The sequence below is a fragment of the Grus americana genome, chromosome 5 (assembly GCF_028858705.1).
Source record: "Grus americana isolate bGruAme1 chromosome 5, bGruAme1.mat, whole genome shotgun sequence".
NCBI classification, from domain to species: domain Eukaryota; kingdom Metazoa; phylum Chordata; class Aves; order Gruiformes; family Gruidae; genus Grus; species Grus americana.
Genome location: NC_072856.1, coordinates 61638320 through 61654405, shown reverse-complemented (window position 1 = coordinate 61654405; position 16086 = coordinate 61638320). Strand labels below are relative to the sequence as shown.

Sequence of the window (16086 nt, the reverse complement as noted above, 5' to 3'; positions counted from 1 at the left end):
AGGTACTTGCCTGTTAGCCCAGAAGTAGACATGGGGAAGCTGAGGCTATGGCACATCAGTAAGTGAAAGGATTTAATAGTATGGATCTTGTCTTTGTTGTGTATGTTCTTTAAGCTTTTTACAGATGGGCTTATAGTTCTTGATGAGCACCAGTGTGAGGAGGGTAAAAGAAAATGCTTGAAATGAGGCCTGTGCTACCTGGGGTTTGCAGAGCCATGTCCTTGCCCTGCTTGCCACCAGGAGGCAGCATGAGCTGTGTGGGCTGCAGAGGTCAGTTATTTGACCAGAAATTCAGTTGTTCCACATTTTGGAAGAAGAGCTGCGCACCAGTCATAGTTGCTTGTAACGTACCATTAAGTTTCTGTAAGGTAATAGAGGAATGTTTTTCAACTCCAGAGTCTATGTCAGCTTAGATGGTCAGATTTGCAACTGGAGCTATGGGACCCATTTTAAGCGTCTTAAAATTGGTAGAATGTCTCTTTCTGCCCATTCACACCTTCTAGCATGTGTATGCTGGAACAACGCATTGCATGCAGCTCTCTTAACCCACAAAAATTCCCTAGCATCCTAGGCAAAGATACAAATCTGCTTTCAAGTGGAATGATGAGAAAGGCATAGTTGACTGATCTCTTTCCTAAGACACCAAGTCCAGCTTAAATTTTTTTCTGCCTTAGCCTGTGTGGGCAGTAAGATGCAACAGCCAATTTGCAGTAGGAAAGACCAGCACTTACATAAGATGAGTAAGGGGACATCTGGAAGCACTTGAGCACTATTTTGTACTTCTAATATACCTCTCAGTTTTCCTGTGTTCCACTGATTTGTATTAGAAGATCAGTTGTTAAAAGCAGGGGAGGTGGATAACAGAGCTTTGGATCGTGCACTGATTGCAGAATTGTGCCTAGTGTAACTTTTAATTTTGACCCAAAATAAGGAGACTTGCAATTGCCAGCAGATAATGTTAGGACAACACTATACAGTACTTATTTTCTGATGCTATTCAATTTACATTTATTTCTCAGATACCAGCTTAGGAGAGGGGTGGCAGGTAGTATAGGATCCTATCCTGCTTTCCTAAATGCTGAGATTTGGGGGTAGGGAAAGCAGGGAGTTGGAGGGTGAAGCTACTGAAAGGTTCCACTAACATTTAAAAAAAAAAAAAAAAACCCAAAACAAACCAAAAACCTATGTAGTTGAGTTGTTATATTGTCATACCTCAGAAGTAGAGACCTTTAATTTCTCAGCTGATCTCCATCAGTTGTTCTTTTCCAAAGGCAGTTCAAGCCCAAGTATGCCTCTGTCCATTGTAGTCACTGTTGAGCTTCCTTTTTCCCATCCTCCCTTGAGTAATTTAACTATTTACCACTATATCTGTTTCAGTGATAGAAAATCCTCCCTCGTGTATGTCTGAAGGCTGAAAGTACAGAAGAAACATTTTTCAAAGGCATAGCTTGTGGTTTATGTGTTGGTCATAGAATGGTTTGGGTTGGAAGGGACCTTAAAGATCATCTAGTTCCAACCCCCCTGCTGCAGGCAGAGACACCCTCCACTAGACCACGTTGCCCAAAGCCTCATCCAACCTGGTCTTAAACACTTCCAGGGGTGTAACTAAGCAATGATGTAACTAAGAAATGGAAAAACACATGCTCAGTTGAGTGCATTTCTGAATAGACTGATCCCTTGCTGTAGTCATAAAGGACCTCAGGCGGGGCCCTTCTGCTTAGGGTGCTGCACTGATCTTTCTTGCTGCTGCTGTTCTAAAATAGGGAGATTTCAGTGTTATGATCAGCCCTTCTCAGTGGGGTGGCAAGGGGCATACAAAGCACTTACAAGCTATCTCAAAGTAAAAATGTACATCTCTTGATGTTACAGTAAAATAGTCCTAAGCACCCTATGAAAGATAGCTGAATTTATATATAATCCTTTTCCTAAGACTACTCTTAATTTCTTGGATGAACCTCCCCAGGTCCATGTGAATTCATAGATCGTTAGCCTGTGAATTCTGTGCACATTAGGGCTTGGATCTGCTGTATTTAACGAGCTTCAGTTTTTGGTGTGGCTTGCCTCTAAGCACAAAGATGTATACATAAGGGTTTTAGGATAGTGGTGCAATAACTCTGTTCTTGGAGGTTTCTTCCTTGGTTTTAAATGTATGTGAGAATCTCAGTGTTAACTTAGACGAGTTGGAAGCTATCAAAGCTGAAGGGTTTGACAGCTACTCTTGTTAAACTCAAAACAGGTAAACATTATATGTATGCATAAGAACTTTTTCCTAAATAAGTTTAGTATTTGAATATCAACATCTATCCTACATATTTGGTCATAAAACTGAGAAAAATGCCTGAAGCCTTGCTTAGTAAAGTAAAGCCTGTATGTTTTTTCCAAATAATTTAAAAACTGTCTGAAATAATGTTTTTCCACTTTCTTCGGGGGAAAGTATGCTACCAAGTGTGCTTCCTGTAACAATTTATGTTTCTGCTGTGTCTTTTGCAGGTCCGTTTTTCATGCTACCCCTTTCATGTGAAAAGTGTAAATTCTTGATAGATGCAGGGTGGATTTTGTGTGTTTCTGCTGTTTTCTAGAAAAACATATCTAAAGAAAACATCTGTTATACAGACTGATCTTTTGTGCGCTTCCTAAAGGATGCCTCTGGTTTTATTCCTTTTTTTTCTGTCTTCTGTTGATTAAGTCTTAAATATCCTAGCTCTTTCCCAACATTCAGAACCCCTTACTTCATTCAAACCTTTTAGGGCTAGTTCTGAAAAGGATTTCTGTGGCTAAGCAAAGCTGAGAATTAGATGCAGTGGGAGGTGAAGAATAATAATTCAGTCCTTGATGTGTGTGGGGGAATGTTTTTGTTTTGCTGTTAGCATGATTTGCCCCACAATTTTTAATGCTGTTATATTTCATGCTTTTGAGAAGATGCCTTCAAGGGCGTTCATGTGATAGCAGAGAAGTGAAATTTTTAACTGCTTTCAGTTGGTTTTCTTGTAGCAGCAATTCCAAATTACTGTTAAGTCTGCTGTATAACAGTAGGGTTTTTTATTACTATCTAACTGGCGTCTTGTTTCTTTTCAGAGATCGTTCACGTTAATAATAGAAGCATGGGATTGGGATAATGATACAAAAGCTGGTGAGTATTTGTGTAAAACTTGTAGTTTTAGGTTCCTCTGTGCTGTATGTACACAAATCGGGGAGGAGGGAAATCATAGAATCATAGAATTGTTTGGGTTGGAAGGGACCTTAAAGATCATCTAGTTCCACCCCCCCTGCTTCAGGCAGGGACATCCTCTACTAGACCACGTTGCCCAAAGCCTCATCCAACCTGGTTTTAAACACTTCCAGGGATGGGGCGTCCACAGCCTCTCTGGGCAACTTGTTCCAGTGCCTCACCACCCTCACAGTAAAGAATTTCTTTCTAACATCTAATCTAAATCTCCCCTCCTTCAGCTTAAACGCATTACCCCTTGTCCTGTCACCATACTCCCTGATAAACAGTCCCTCACCATCTTTCCTGTAAAATGAAATGGTATACTGTTGCAATTAGCCATCCCTCCAAATCAGTCCCGAAGGCAAATATGCTATCTAAGTAAAGGGCGTGTACAAATCTAAACAGTAAATATTGGGTTAGGAACTGTGAAATTGTTACTGATAGCAAAAAGAATGGATAACAGTAAGCGAAGGTTGTAATACGTGACTCAATTATTAACTTTAAAAATGTTTAAAAATTATGGTAGGCCCTTTTTTTAAAAAAAGAAAGTTGTCTGTGCTGTGGAGTTGCACTTTAAATTCTCCTCAGTTCACCCATAACCATGTTGTGCAATCCTTTTCATGATGAAGTAAACAAATAAGCATTCTTGTTCCCCATAAAGAAACCATGGTTGATGTTTTTGATGAAACTGTTCTAAATCATTGTATGATTCCTTCTCTTTTGTTTCTCCTCAAGTACTGAAAGTTACCTTGCATTTGTGGTCTGTAGATGCTAATGCTCAGTATCAGAGCAGGGCTATTGCTTGAAGGAAAAGCAAGATTATCATATAACAATTTCAAAATCATGTGAAGGTGCTGGTTTGCCATATTGTTGCTAAAATATGACTCCAGCTTGAACCTATCCTTTGGTAATGGTTTACAAACCTGTCTTAAAATAATCAATGCTTTTGATTACAAGTCCTAAGTGAACTTCAGACTTTCATTGTGGTTAATGATGGACTACTTAATCTTGGCTGGGATCAATATAGAGGAAGTTAAGTGTTTGGACATTAAGATAGCAAATGTTTATGTCCCAAGTCGCCATCATCAGTTTCTAATCACAGGTTCCATTCTCTGCTGTTTCACTGACCATTCTTATCAAGATGCACCAAGCATAAAAAATGGACAAAGCTCAATTGATATTAAGGCTGTGTTAGAGTTTCAAGGTCCTTTTTCTTGAGGATTGAGATCAGTCCCACTTGCGTTATCTTGACAGATTTTCTTAACATACTGTCTCCAATGATAGACAAACTAATGATGAGTTTGTAGTTTGTTCCTGAGCCTGCCCTCTGTTAGAATTAAGCTTTTGTTGTTTAACAGCTCCTTCAACTTTTTCTAATAGGTATGTTTTCTTTAGATCTCTGGTAATTCATGTTGCTGCAACCCTTCAGTTGGTCCACAGCCTTCTTGAATGGCAGTTTCCAAAACTGGACATGGTATTCAAAATGAGATCTTGTGTGCCGAGCAGAGTAAGCCTGAATCTTGAATAAGTTTAGATATCCTAGATAGCAACAGATGGGAGGTATCCTCTTGAATGCTTTGTTCAAAAAGTACTACATGAAGTTAATTCCTTAAAATAGCTTCCAGTTTAGGAATAATTCACCTAGGGGCAGCTAGTACAGTGTATATCGGAATATTCATACCCTAGTTCTAGATGGCCGATGAACTCATGAGATGGTGTAGATGGGGGTGAACATGAAGACCCTATCCTGCAAAACAGATCTGTATGCATTTAAGTGCTGAATTTTGTTTTTTAATAAGCCACAATAAATAATGCTCTTCTAACTTGCTATGTTTTTCTTAAAACTTGCAGCATCCTCTTGCAAATCTGTAGTTTTAAAATCCATTTTTTTAAAATATGCTTGTTAGAGGGATAATCATTTCAGGCTTGTGTTAAATCCTTCTTATGCCTTTTAGGTTTTTAACATGCTCTAACAAATCTTTTTATTTGCATTGATGTAATTTTTTTTTTCTGAACTTCAGGACAACAGGATATATAATGTCTTTCGGAGGCCCAGTGGGCTATGTCCTTAATTTAACAGTTTCCATGAACTACAGCAGTCTATATAAGTGTCAGATTACAGTTTAGCTCTCATAAGAAACTGCTAATGGAAGGTGAGCTTCCCTTTAATATAGGCTGCCAGAGAGGTGCTGTTAAGTTGTATTGTACTTGAAACTTAGAAGGCTTGTCATGTGAATTTAGGAAGGCTTTCTTGGCCTATAATTTCTCAGAAGACTAGCTAAATGCTTGTCTTGTTTAAATGCTTCTGTAGTCTGTTTACTGATTCCATGATAGAGACCTGTTACTTTGCCATACTGCAATTTAGACTTGCACATTAGATTTCAGTATTAAGGAATTCTTCCTAGAAGAATTTCATTTTTTTTGAGTGGTCTTCACAGGGAGTTTTCCAGTAGGTTTTGCCTGGTGAATCTGTCAAGATGCGAAGATACTTTCCCTTGTATTTCCGCAAGGACTGCTGAACTGCCAAACAGGGACAGATCAGTAAAAAAATCATATGTAAGAGAATAGGAAAGGGAATATGGCAACTCCTCCAAAGAAAATACAAACAATATCGGCATCCTGGAGGGATGATGAGAATATCTGTGGAAAGCTGAACTCCCTGTCATATCCGAAACACAGAACTGATCTCTGGATCAAGTTATATGTGTCTTCTGTTGTTACTGTAAGAAAGATCAAAGTAATTGCTAGAGTCTATTTATAAGCTGATTAGTTAGTTCCAAAGTCAGGTTTTGCTTTCCTTTAATGGGGATGAGTAAGGCTGAAAGTTAAATGCAGGTCCTGTGTTCCTGCTTGGACTTTCAAGTGGGTATTTATTTAAAAAAAGAAAAAAACCAAAACCAACAACAAAGCAAAACAAACAAAACCCACCAAAAAAATCCAACAACCCAAACAAACAAAAAACTAAACCTGAAAAGACGGGTTTCCAGTTAACAGCTTGACAGTTTTAGAACAGTTGTCATTCTTCCCTACCTCTCTTGTCCTAGCATCCTGTATTCTTCCTTACACCCACTGAAAGCAAGGCAAGGGTGCTCAGAGCAGATTTGTGAAGTACCATCTCAAGAACAAGTCTGCCAGGGCAAATGTTTCCTCAGTGCTTACCTCAAACTACAGACTCCAAGGGGCTTTCAAACACTGATTCCTGAACTACTCCTGCACTCTTTTCCTCTTGGTGCAGCAGGGTTGGCTGGGAGGGAAGCTCATGACAGTGTAGTGTTACTGCTTGTTTGCTTTGTGAGGGTGGAGGAGGAGGGGGAGAGGAAACTGCCTTAGATACCACGTCACTGTAAAGGGCCTGTTCTCTGTCATCTGTCACAGCAGTTGATGCTACTTTCCAGGTAAGTCATTTGACTTGGCAAACTTCTAGTTGTACAGCAGAGGTCTTGGCAATACCTAACCCAGCGTTGCTGTTATGAAGCAAGCTGGCATCTTTACATGTGAAGTAACTTCCCATTTGATGACATGTCTACTGCGGGGATGCAGTGGTTGCCTTCCGCTTTCATGTTGTCTGTAGAAGACTTAGCTGTCCTTATGGCTTTTTGAAATGGTTGCTTGAAAAAGGCTGAAGACTGTACTTCTAGAGAAGAGCACCTCCTGTTCCTTTGGGCATGAAGTCTTTATGCTACTGTGTGTGTTTCCTTGCAAACAGCCACCAGCATCACCTTTCATATTGCCCTGTAAGTGACTTGCTGGGAATGTCTGACCTCTTCTAAAAGTTAGTGTGTTGATGAGTAGTGTTATTTAAGCATGCCTCCTGATTGCACAGTTATATACTCTTCAGATAAAGATTCCTCTTCCAAAAATCAGATGCTTAATTAAAGAGCCACCTTTTAGCCACCATCTCCTTTTATGCAAACATCTGTGCCACTGTCTGCTTTTCTAGAGAGACTTGTAGAAAACTTCTTAGTAATCAAGAAGCCCTATTGCTTCTGATGTGTGTGTCTGTGGGGATGTTAGTGTATGCTGCTTTTTTGACCAGTAACCAGACAAATTCAGTTAAGGAGCTTATTGCCTTTACTGAGGGCTAAAAGTAATGTGTGTGAGTTTCTAACATGAATGTCAATGGTAAACCAGATGCAGGGAGCAAACTTCTCTCATCAGCACAGTTAAATGTGAGAGACTGAATATCTTCAGAAACACTTAGGCATTGGGTGGGAGGAAGGAGGAACCTTGACAAACATGTTCCTCCCTGTGATTACAGATCTCTTTGAAAGATGCACCTTCTATTTGGGATCAGTTTTAAATTTGAAGTAAAGCAGAATTCTCATACTTTAGTACTTAAGAATTTAGTATTGGAAACTAAATGACTTGGAGCTGATTTCCTGATGCCTTTTGTGGTTCAAGGTAAATTTGGCTTGCTTATTTAGGCTGTTAAGCCCTACTTTTACTGATACAAGCTAGAGGGAAAGCTCTTAAGACTCAGAATACATTCTTTCAGAGGAGTTTGTGAAGATAAAGTTTATTTAAAAAAAAAAAAAAGGCACTAAGGGGTTATTTCCCATGTTCTTGACCCCAGTATTAAGAGGGCTGTTCTGCATAGGTATATTTGCAATAGCTGTAATGCTTGTTCCAGTTGTTTAACTGTGATGAATCTGCATTAGTCTGAAGATGCTTGATAAGATTTTAATTATATAAGCCACTTGTTTAATCTCAGGACCTGTTCTTCAGTCCATCTGATGCACTTTGAGGAAACACTTTTATAGCAGTGGCTGTTGCAGCCATTTTTAATGGGCCTCTTGCTTATAGCTGGAAAACAGCTCTATAATGCATATTTGCCGTTTGTTCAAATTCTTTGACTGTCCAATGATTCAGCATTTTTCCTTTAGTTTTTCATCAAGGTTTTCAGATCAATAGTCATTAGAGAAGAAAAAGATTGTGAAAGGATGTTGAATCTTACCATGAAGCTTTTAATGGTGAGTGGTGGTGTGATAGATATCAGATAGATGTTCAGTCAAAAATAAAATGCAGGCATCCTTTTCTAGCTTTCAGGTTCCTTATCCACTCTTATACTGATTATGTGCCACTGGATGACAGAGGAGTTCATGTATAGGAATTTGAGAGTTAAAGAACAGGGATAGACTTCAATGTGTCTTGTCTAGCCATCAAATGTTTTATGCAGACTAGTCCAGGCAAGCATGAATTGTAGCCTGTACATGGCAATGCCACTTTTAATATTAGAGAGATACTTTGAGTTCTTAATTGGAGATCATTTCAGTGCTTAATTAAAACAGGGTTGGTTTTTTAGTTTAACATGTCTTAAGAGGAAAGATTTTAATGGTAGAAGCAGGCTTGAAAAAAGATTGAAGATCACAAACTGCAGTGCAGAGCCCACTACTCTTGTAGCTTTCTTTGTCCTTTAATGTTGGAGGGACTGAAAATTGTTGCTTGAGTCCTTTTATGTGCTGAGAGGGAAGTGCTGCTTCGATAACAGATGCACAGGATCATAGAATGGTTTGGGTTGGAAGGGACCTAAAAGGTCATCCAGTTCCAACCCCCTTGCCATGGGCAGGGACACCCTCCACTAGACCAGGTTTTGCAAAGCCCCATCCAGACCTGGCTTTGAACACTTCCAGGGAGGGGGCATCCACAACCTCTCTGGGAAACCTGTTCCAGTGCCTCACCACCCTCACAGTAAAGAATTTCTTCCTTGTATCTAATCTAAATCTCCCCTCCTTCAGCTTAAACCCATTAGCCCTTGTCCTATCACTCCATGCCCTTGTAAACAGTCCCTCTCCAGCTTCCTTGTAGGCCCCTTTAGGTACTGGAAGGCTGCTCTAAGGTCTCCCTGCAGCCTTCTCCAGGCTGAACAACCCCAACTCTCTCAGCCTGTCCTCATAAGAAAGGTGCTCTAGTCTTCTGTCTTCGTAGCCCTCCTCTGGACCTGCTCCAACAGGTCCATGTCCTTCCTGTGTTGGGGATCCCAGAGCTGGATGCAGTACTACAGGTGGGGTCTCGAGAGCAGAGTAGAGGGGCAGAATCCCCTCCCTTGACCTGCTGGCCACACTGTTTTTGATGTAGCCCAGGACATGGCTGGCTTTCTGGGCTGCTAGCGCACGTTGCTGGCTCATGTTGAGCTTCTCATCCACCAGTGCTCCAAAGTCCTTCTCCTCAGGGCTGCTCTCAATCCATTCTCTGCCCAGGCTGTATTTGTGCTTGGGATACCTCTATGCTGTCAACTTCTAAATTGATTAGGTTAATGAGTTCTAGAAAGTAAGTAGATGAAACACACGTGCTGAAAATGATAGTTTAGTATTGCTTGCTACCAGCTTGGTGTGTTTTATATTATTAATAGGCTGAAGTTTAGACTTTATCTCACTACCGTTACAGCCTCTCACTGCGTGCAAGTTTTCAGTTTTTCATTTCTTTTAACGTGCATTTTAAAGAATACTTATTACGTAAAGAAAGTGGATGCTGAAGCTCTGAGCTGGCAATATTATAGATGTTTCATAAATTGGTATGCATGTGGAGCTTCTGTACTTTTTTTCTTGTCCTTAAATAGTGCTTGGAGTTCCAGCTGCAGCTTGCAGAGTCACCTAGAAAAACTCTTGCAATAGGATGTTACCAGATTTGAATAGTGAAAACACTTGAAAATTCTTATCACTGGGGTTACTCACTGTCTACCCTTACCCTTACTGTGCTTTGCTTATTCTTAACATTTACTGAAGCAATTGTGCGATTTCATTGTACTGACTGTAATTTTGTCTGATCTCCTGCTACTGAAGTTTCTGTACTAAGAATAAAATGGATAAATACAAAGTGGATGTTCCCAAAAATGAAAATACTTTGGCAGTTCTATAATCTTATATCCTAGAATCCTCGTCCCATGTGACAGCTAATACTTGGTGCACGTTTGGTCTCAGTTAATAGAGCCTGACAGTAGCAGTGTTGCTGCCTTCTGTGAGGGCAAGGCAGGATTCTTATAGTGTGTATTGCAACAGTGATTGTAATTATCAGTAGTTCTGCTGGGGATAAGGATAAGTAGGGTACAGAGCTGAAAATGGCCTCTTGACAATCTCGGGTTCACTTGTATATTTCTTCTCAAAATATCAAATACTACCCCCACAAAGTGTTCTATGAAATGCTTGTTAAAGATGTTTTGCCTTTACTGTAGAGAGAATGATAAAATGGAAAAAAGCTAGTTTACTATTGCTTAGTAACTTTGCAGCAACTTGGGTATGTGTTTTGCTTTAAAAATTAAACTTGCAGCAGAGAACTCTATCTCAGCTATTAGGTTATGCAGATTTTGCAATTTTATAAGAACAAAAAGGAGGCAAAAAGAGCCTCAGATCAAGATAAAGCTGCTGGTTGTCAGCGTGTGGGTGTGGTATGTTTGGCTGCCTTGAAAAATAAGCTATTTCCTATGGATTATGTTCCAGGATTTTTTAATATTTCCTTTGGGACACGCTTTAAAATTGGCCTTCCTGTAATGAACTTTGCAAGGCAAAGGAAAATTCAGTTATACGGTAGATCTTTATCATCTTAACGTTTTTTCTTAACCAGTTGAATACTTCTGATTTGAATTTATATGCTCTTATGTGTTATCAAACTTATCACCTGTTGAATTTACTTTTCTTTTTAAAAAGGTGAAGACTTGTTAATAGAACGAGTGGCACATGCTGGCATGATCAACCCAGAAGATCGATGGAAGACACTACAATTTAATGGTCCTGTTGCCCATTTTGAAGTACAAATAAGGGTGAAGTGTGATGAAAATTACTACAGCGCTCTGTGCAATAAATTTTGTGGCCCTCGAGATGATTTTGTTGGTCACTATACATGCGATCAAAATGGAAACAAAGCCTGCATGGAAGGTTGGATGGGAGAAGAATGTAAACAAGGTAGTATTGTTTGCTTCATTTTAAATTAGCTCTAATGTATATATAATAGGTATAAACTGCAGTAGGTACTTAGTGTTGGTGCTGTGGCATATTAATTTTAACACATACAGGCTTTGTACTTTGAATACAAATTTTTTTGGGGGAAAAAAAAAATCCTCTGTGGAGAGTGGAGCCCAGGGCAGGATACAGTGTTGCTTGCAGTGTCTGCTATGGATGTTATTCAACAAATTTAGGACTTGAAATAGTGAAACACCTTCTTACTAATTTTCATTCAATGGTGATGGTACTTCAAAGCAAAATGATGTATTACAACTGTAAGATTTTACTGAATAGTGATGATATCAGTAATACTGTAGTCTTCAATGCTGTAAAAATGCCCTCGTAACACTATTCTCACAAATGAAAGTTTTAAGTGTAATGGATGCAAAGCTCAAAGCTTTTTGATGGCTCTTAATGTGAACAGAAATTCAAGTGTAGTCATCATTTTTAATGTACCAATCAAATCTCAATCAAATCTCTTTGCATTTTGCCTTCATTCTCAGTGAGTAATTAGTGCTAAAATTACTTGACATACTCTTCTTTCTGTTGAGGGCTTTTTGGTTTTGTTTTTTGTTCCTGTTCAGTAAAAAGGGGAGAACATTTTTAGGGCTTACTCAAGGTCACGTGTATCTTTTGAAGCTTGGGACTTCAGTATAATACCAGGCTTAAAAAATTAACTGTATTTCATAAACATGTCAGTGATGATGTTCTTGCCACGAACCTATTTGGTAGCAACTTTTTCAAGGAGTTACCTTAATTTATTTTTCATAAACAGTTGTAATGGGGTTGTGTTTTGTAAATAGCTAGTTAGAAGCAGCAACTATCAGAACATGGCAAAATACAGTGTGCTTTGCACAAACAACAAATAGGCTAAATGACAGAAGCCCTATCTGAACAGTTCCGGGTTGCTGCTGTATTAATGGATACCTAGCTGCCCAGCCTGATGCCTAAACCTTTTTCTGTTTACAGCTGTATGTAAACAAGGATGTAATTTGCTCCATGGGGGTTGCAGTACACCTGGGGAATGCAAGTAAGTCTGCATGCTTGAGTATCTCACTCTTGAGTACTGATCTTTCTAGTATTTTCTGTGAATGTTACTACTTTTTAAAAGTCTGCTTTAAAATGGAAAACATTCTATACAAAAATGTGAATCGAAATATATCTGAAGTAGTTTTCACTGCATATACTTCATACTGGTTTGCAATCCTGTTCTATTTTTTGCACGTGTAGGACTGAACAGATTTGCTTTGTGTAATTGAAAACTATGCCTGTATCAGATGATAATATTTTCCTTTTTTTTATTTTCCTTAGGAGCTTTGATATGTATGTACTAGCTGTTCCCCTCAAACAGAAAGGGGAACTTGCTCATTGGACTGTTAGGCCTAGGAAATGCTCACAGTACTCAATATATATATATATTTAATCACTGAAATACAGTAAACTTAGCTTTTCCAAGAAAAAAAGATTTGGTTGTGTGGTGGGTTTTTTGTTTTTTGGGGTTGTTGTGGTTGTTATAGTATGGGAGATAACAGTAGCAACCCCAACCTAAACTTTCTACTCTAAGTGAATGGTTTTTTTGGTCCCTAAATCAGAGACAACAGTCTGAAATGTTCCCTTAACTTTGTGATGAAGCCTAAGTAGCCTCTGTGGCAGCAAGAGGAGTTGATTATTTCCTTGTAGAAGTTCAGGCATCCAGTGTAGTAGGTCAAGGGGAAATGGGTGTTATTTTTACACTAGCTGTTGAAGAAATGGGACAGGTCTACTTGCAAGTTGGAGATCCCATGTGAGTTCTTGAGTTTATTTGTGATCAGAGTTGTACACATCACAGTAAGAGTGGATTTGTGCAGTGTTTCTTTTGTAAGTTGTATTGAATCTGCTTGCTTGGAATGATGTGAAACTGAACTGGCTGCCAGAAACCCCTGAGAGCTGATAGATACCATTTGTGGCAAGCTGTGATACTTTAAGGCAGTTCTGCTTCATAGTCTTACTAGTAATTACTACAACCATTGTGGAAGTGGCAGAAATAGGATGCGAATTGCTAGGCTTTGGGCTTAGAGCTAAGCTAGGGCTGAAGTGCCAGTTTGTGAGCTGTGGTAGCTTACATGCAAACAAGTCTCATCCCGCTGGAGAGCCTGAACTTTCTGACAGTGGGATATGGCAGATAACGAAGTCCTACATCATTGCGCCACAGAGTGATTTCTTACTGCCCTGAAACTTCCATCAGATGCTGCTGACTTGTAGAAGATTTGGTGTGTTATAGCTCTCGAATCTGACTGAAAACTGTAAATTCCAGTATATGAAGTGCAGTATTTCAGTGCACGTGTAGTTTCACTTTTGAAGAGCTATAAAACCTCCCTTAAAATATCTTTTTCCAAGGCAGATATTTAAACCATAGCTTCCTTCTTGTAAGAAAGACTTTCTATTTACTGTTGTTGGCTCTTTTCATATCATTAAATATTTTGCTTGTGATTTCAAGTACTGTGTGCCCCTACTTCTGTTGGTAACTTTTTTAGGTTACAAGTAGAGATTGTGGTTGACAGCTGGACTAGTATTGTTTCTGCCTGAGTAGGAAGTACTCCTTTCCTTGAGCCTCCCAAGACTACACTTTTCCCCTTGAGAACCTACTCTAATGAATTTTGATTCCTGTAAGGTTTTCTGGAGTCCTGTAGGTATCAAAGGAGTGTCCTAGGATCGTGTGATGAATGTTTGCTGTTTGAATGCATGGAGCTTTTGAATAAAGGTGAAGAAGAAACAGGCTTAAGCAAATGGAAAACAGTAAACCTTTTTTTTTGGGGGGGGGAAGAGGGTGGTGCAGTTTCCTTTTTAGCTTTCATTTCTCTGTTATACCAGCTGTATCTGGGAAGACAGAAGTTGGAGAGGAGGGGTAAGGTTTAAAGAAGGGAAAACAAAACCTTTGAAGATGGGAGGCTGGGTGGCTCCTTTTCCTAAGGTGTCTCAATAGGTAGGCTCATATGAGCAAAGCCTTTCCTTATAGCATGTCATTGATGTGAAGAAGCATCTAATGTTGTAAGTCTGGGTGTCCCCTTCTAATCTGCCCAGCCAAATAAAGCTCACAAAAATAACGTTAAGTGTATTGAAGGAGTCTGACCAGAAATCTCACTATTTTGTGGATGGATTCTCTCATCTGAAAGAAAATACTAGGGGAAGGAATAGGGACTTAATGTTTCAGACGGATTGTATGCCATTTGCCTTGTTTCTTTAATGCCTGTCTGCTGAAGTGATAGATCTGTGATCAGCAGGTTGAAGGAAAACAATGGCCTTTCTATGTATGGCCACTCTGTTTCCAGTATTGCAGAAGATTCTTGGCTACCTCTTTAAATGTGATTTGGTAGCTTGAGCTTGTTCACACACATATTCTTAGTGCTTGTATTCTGTAGTAGTTATGAGGCTGCATTAGAAAGGTTGCTTTTAACCCAAATGGATACTACCTTCTATAGAAAAATGATGCTGAACTAAAAATAAACAAGGCTTACAGACATGACCTTTATCTTCAGCAGTACGAAGGAAGCTGTTATTTAAAAGAAACTGTTATGTTTGGTGCTATTGAATTATAATCTAGATTCCTTCATCCTGGTTTTTGGACAGTTGCCACTGTCATTTAACAGGTGAAAACAATGTCCTTTTTTTAATTCAGAAAGAAAATGAAAATGTGAGAAAAACATGGGTGTGAGATGTATGGAAATCTACTGGTGCCAATAGCCACTTGATTGCCAAAATCTGCAGTGGCATTTATAAATAGAAAAGTTGGAAAACAGTTTCTATCTTGAACTTGTATGAACATGCAGGTAACACTTAAGTAACTTAAGCAATGGCTCTGAGGCTTCAGCCTAACTCTCATAGCAAGGATCTACCTCCATGCGTTGATGTTCCAAAGTAATTTAGAGCTGTTCTTGGATTAAATGTTGCACTAAAAACAGATCTTAAAAGTAGCTAAATGACTGCAGACTGTTAATAAAGGATATGCCATTAACGTTAACTGTATATCATCTGTTGGGCAAGTTCAGGTACCCCTTGTTTTGAGGAAGTTAGTGTTGTGATGTTTGCCATTTCTTTTGTTGAGCTCTCATCAAAGAAATGCAAAATAAGTAGGGGACCATCTGTTATCTCAAAATGACATGATGTGGGAAATAATTTTATGGTATGGCTGGGTCTAGGTGATAGGTTTTTGTCATTGTGAAGACAGTTCAGAAAAAGTGATAACTTACTGAATAACGAGCAAAATTACATCCTTGAGGAAAGCAAAAGCAACTTATCTGGATCTTGCAAAGATGGGAAATTGCAATCTTAAACTAAAAAACCAAAAGCCTTTATGCGTATCTAGGCTTAAACTGTTTGGCCACTGTGATCTTCTATTTTATTTTTTTTAGTCTGCAGTGGCAGGCCAAATGGTCTTACTGATTGACTTCACCAGCCCATAGTAGTAGGAAGGATTGTCAAAGAAGCAACACTGCCAAGCCATGATGGTTGGTGCTTTTTGTATGTTTTTGCATCATTTGGAAGTACTCTGTTAAACTCCATTAAACTGTCTAGAGAAGAATGAAGTTTGATCTAGTGGCATATAACTGGCTTAGGCTCAATCACCTTATGAAGTTATCAAACTGAATATAGAGAAACTATAAGTAACAGTCTCCTTCCTTGATTAAAACTGCTGACTTGAGTATGTTTGGTACTGCTCATAAACTGTCAGTAGGTTTAACAGCTTAATCTTTCACTTCCTTGTGATCCAGAGTGGTATGGGTTTGGCAGAAGTCCAGATATGCCTCGTAACTGGGCTGCATTGTCATATTCCTGCCAGGATGATGGTATTTTCAGAAGTCTCTCTACTTTTCCTGTTGCCTTTGAATGTTTTAATTTCTCTTCCAAAGCAAAACAAAAGGGGTCAAATCCCTAACACTGCTCAGGTTGTGTTCAACTTCTGGAGCC

General features: G+C 39.1%; 1 protein-coding gene across 1 annotated transcript in view; it reads left to right on the top strand.

Annotated features, from left to right (window-relative positions):
- The window catches only part of JAG2 (jagged canonical Notch ligand 2), a 72083-nt gene that overhangs the window by 23535 nt on the left and 32462 nt on the right, over nucleotides 1–16086 (top strand). The window contains exons 3-5 of the mRNA XM_054828066.1: nucleotides 3076–3130; nucleotides 10849–11103; nucleotides 12112–12172. Of these exons, the coding sequence (XP_054684041.1) occupies nucleotides 3076–3130; nucleotides 10849–11103; nucleotides 12112–12172 (371 nt within the window). The remainder of the gene's footprint in view (nucleotides 1–3075; nucleotides 3131–10848; nucleotides 11104–12111; nucleotides 12173–16086) is intronic.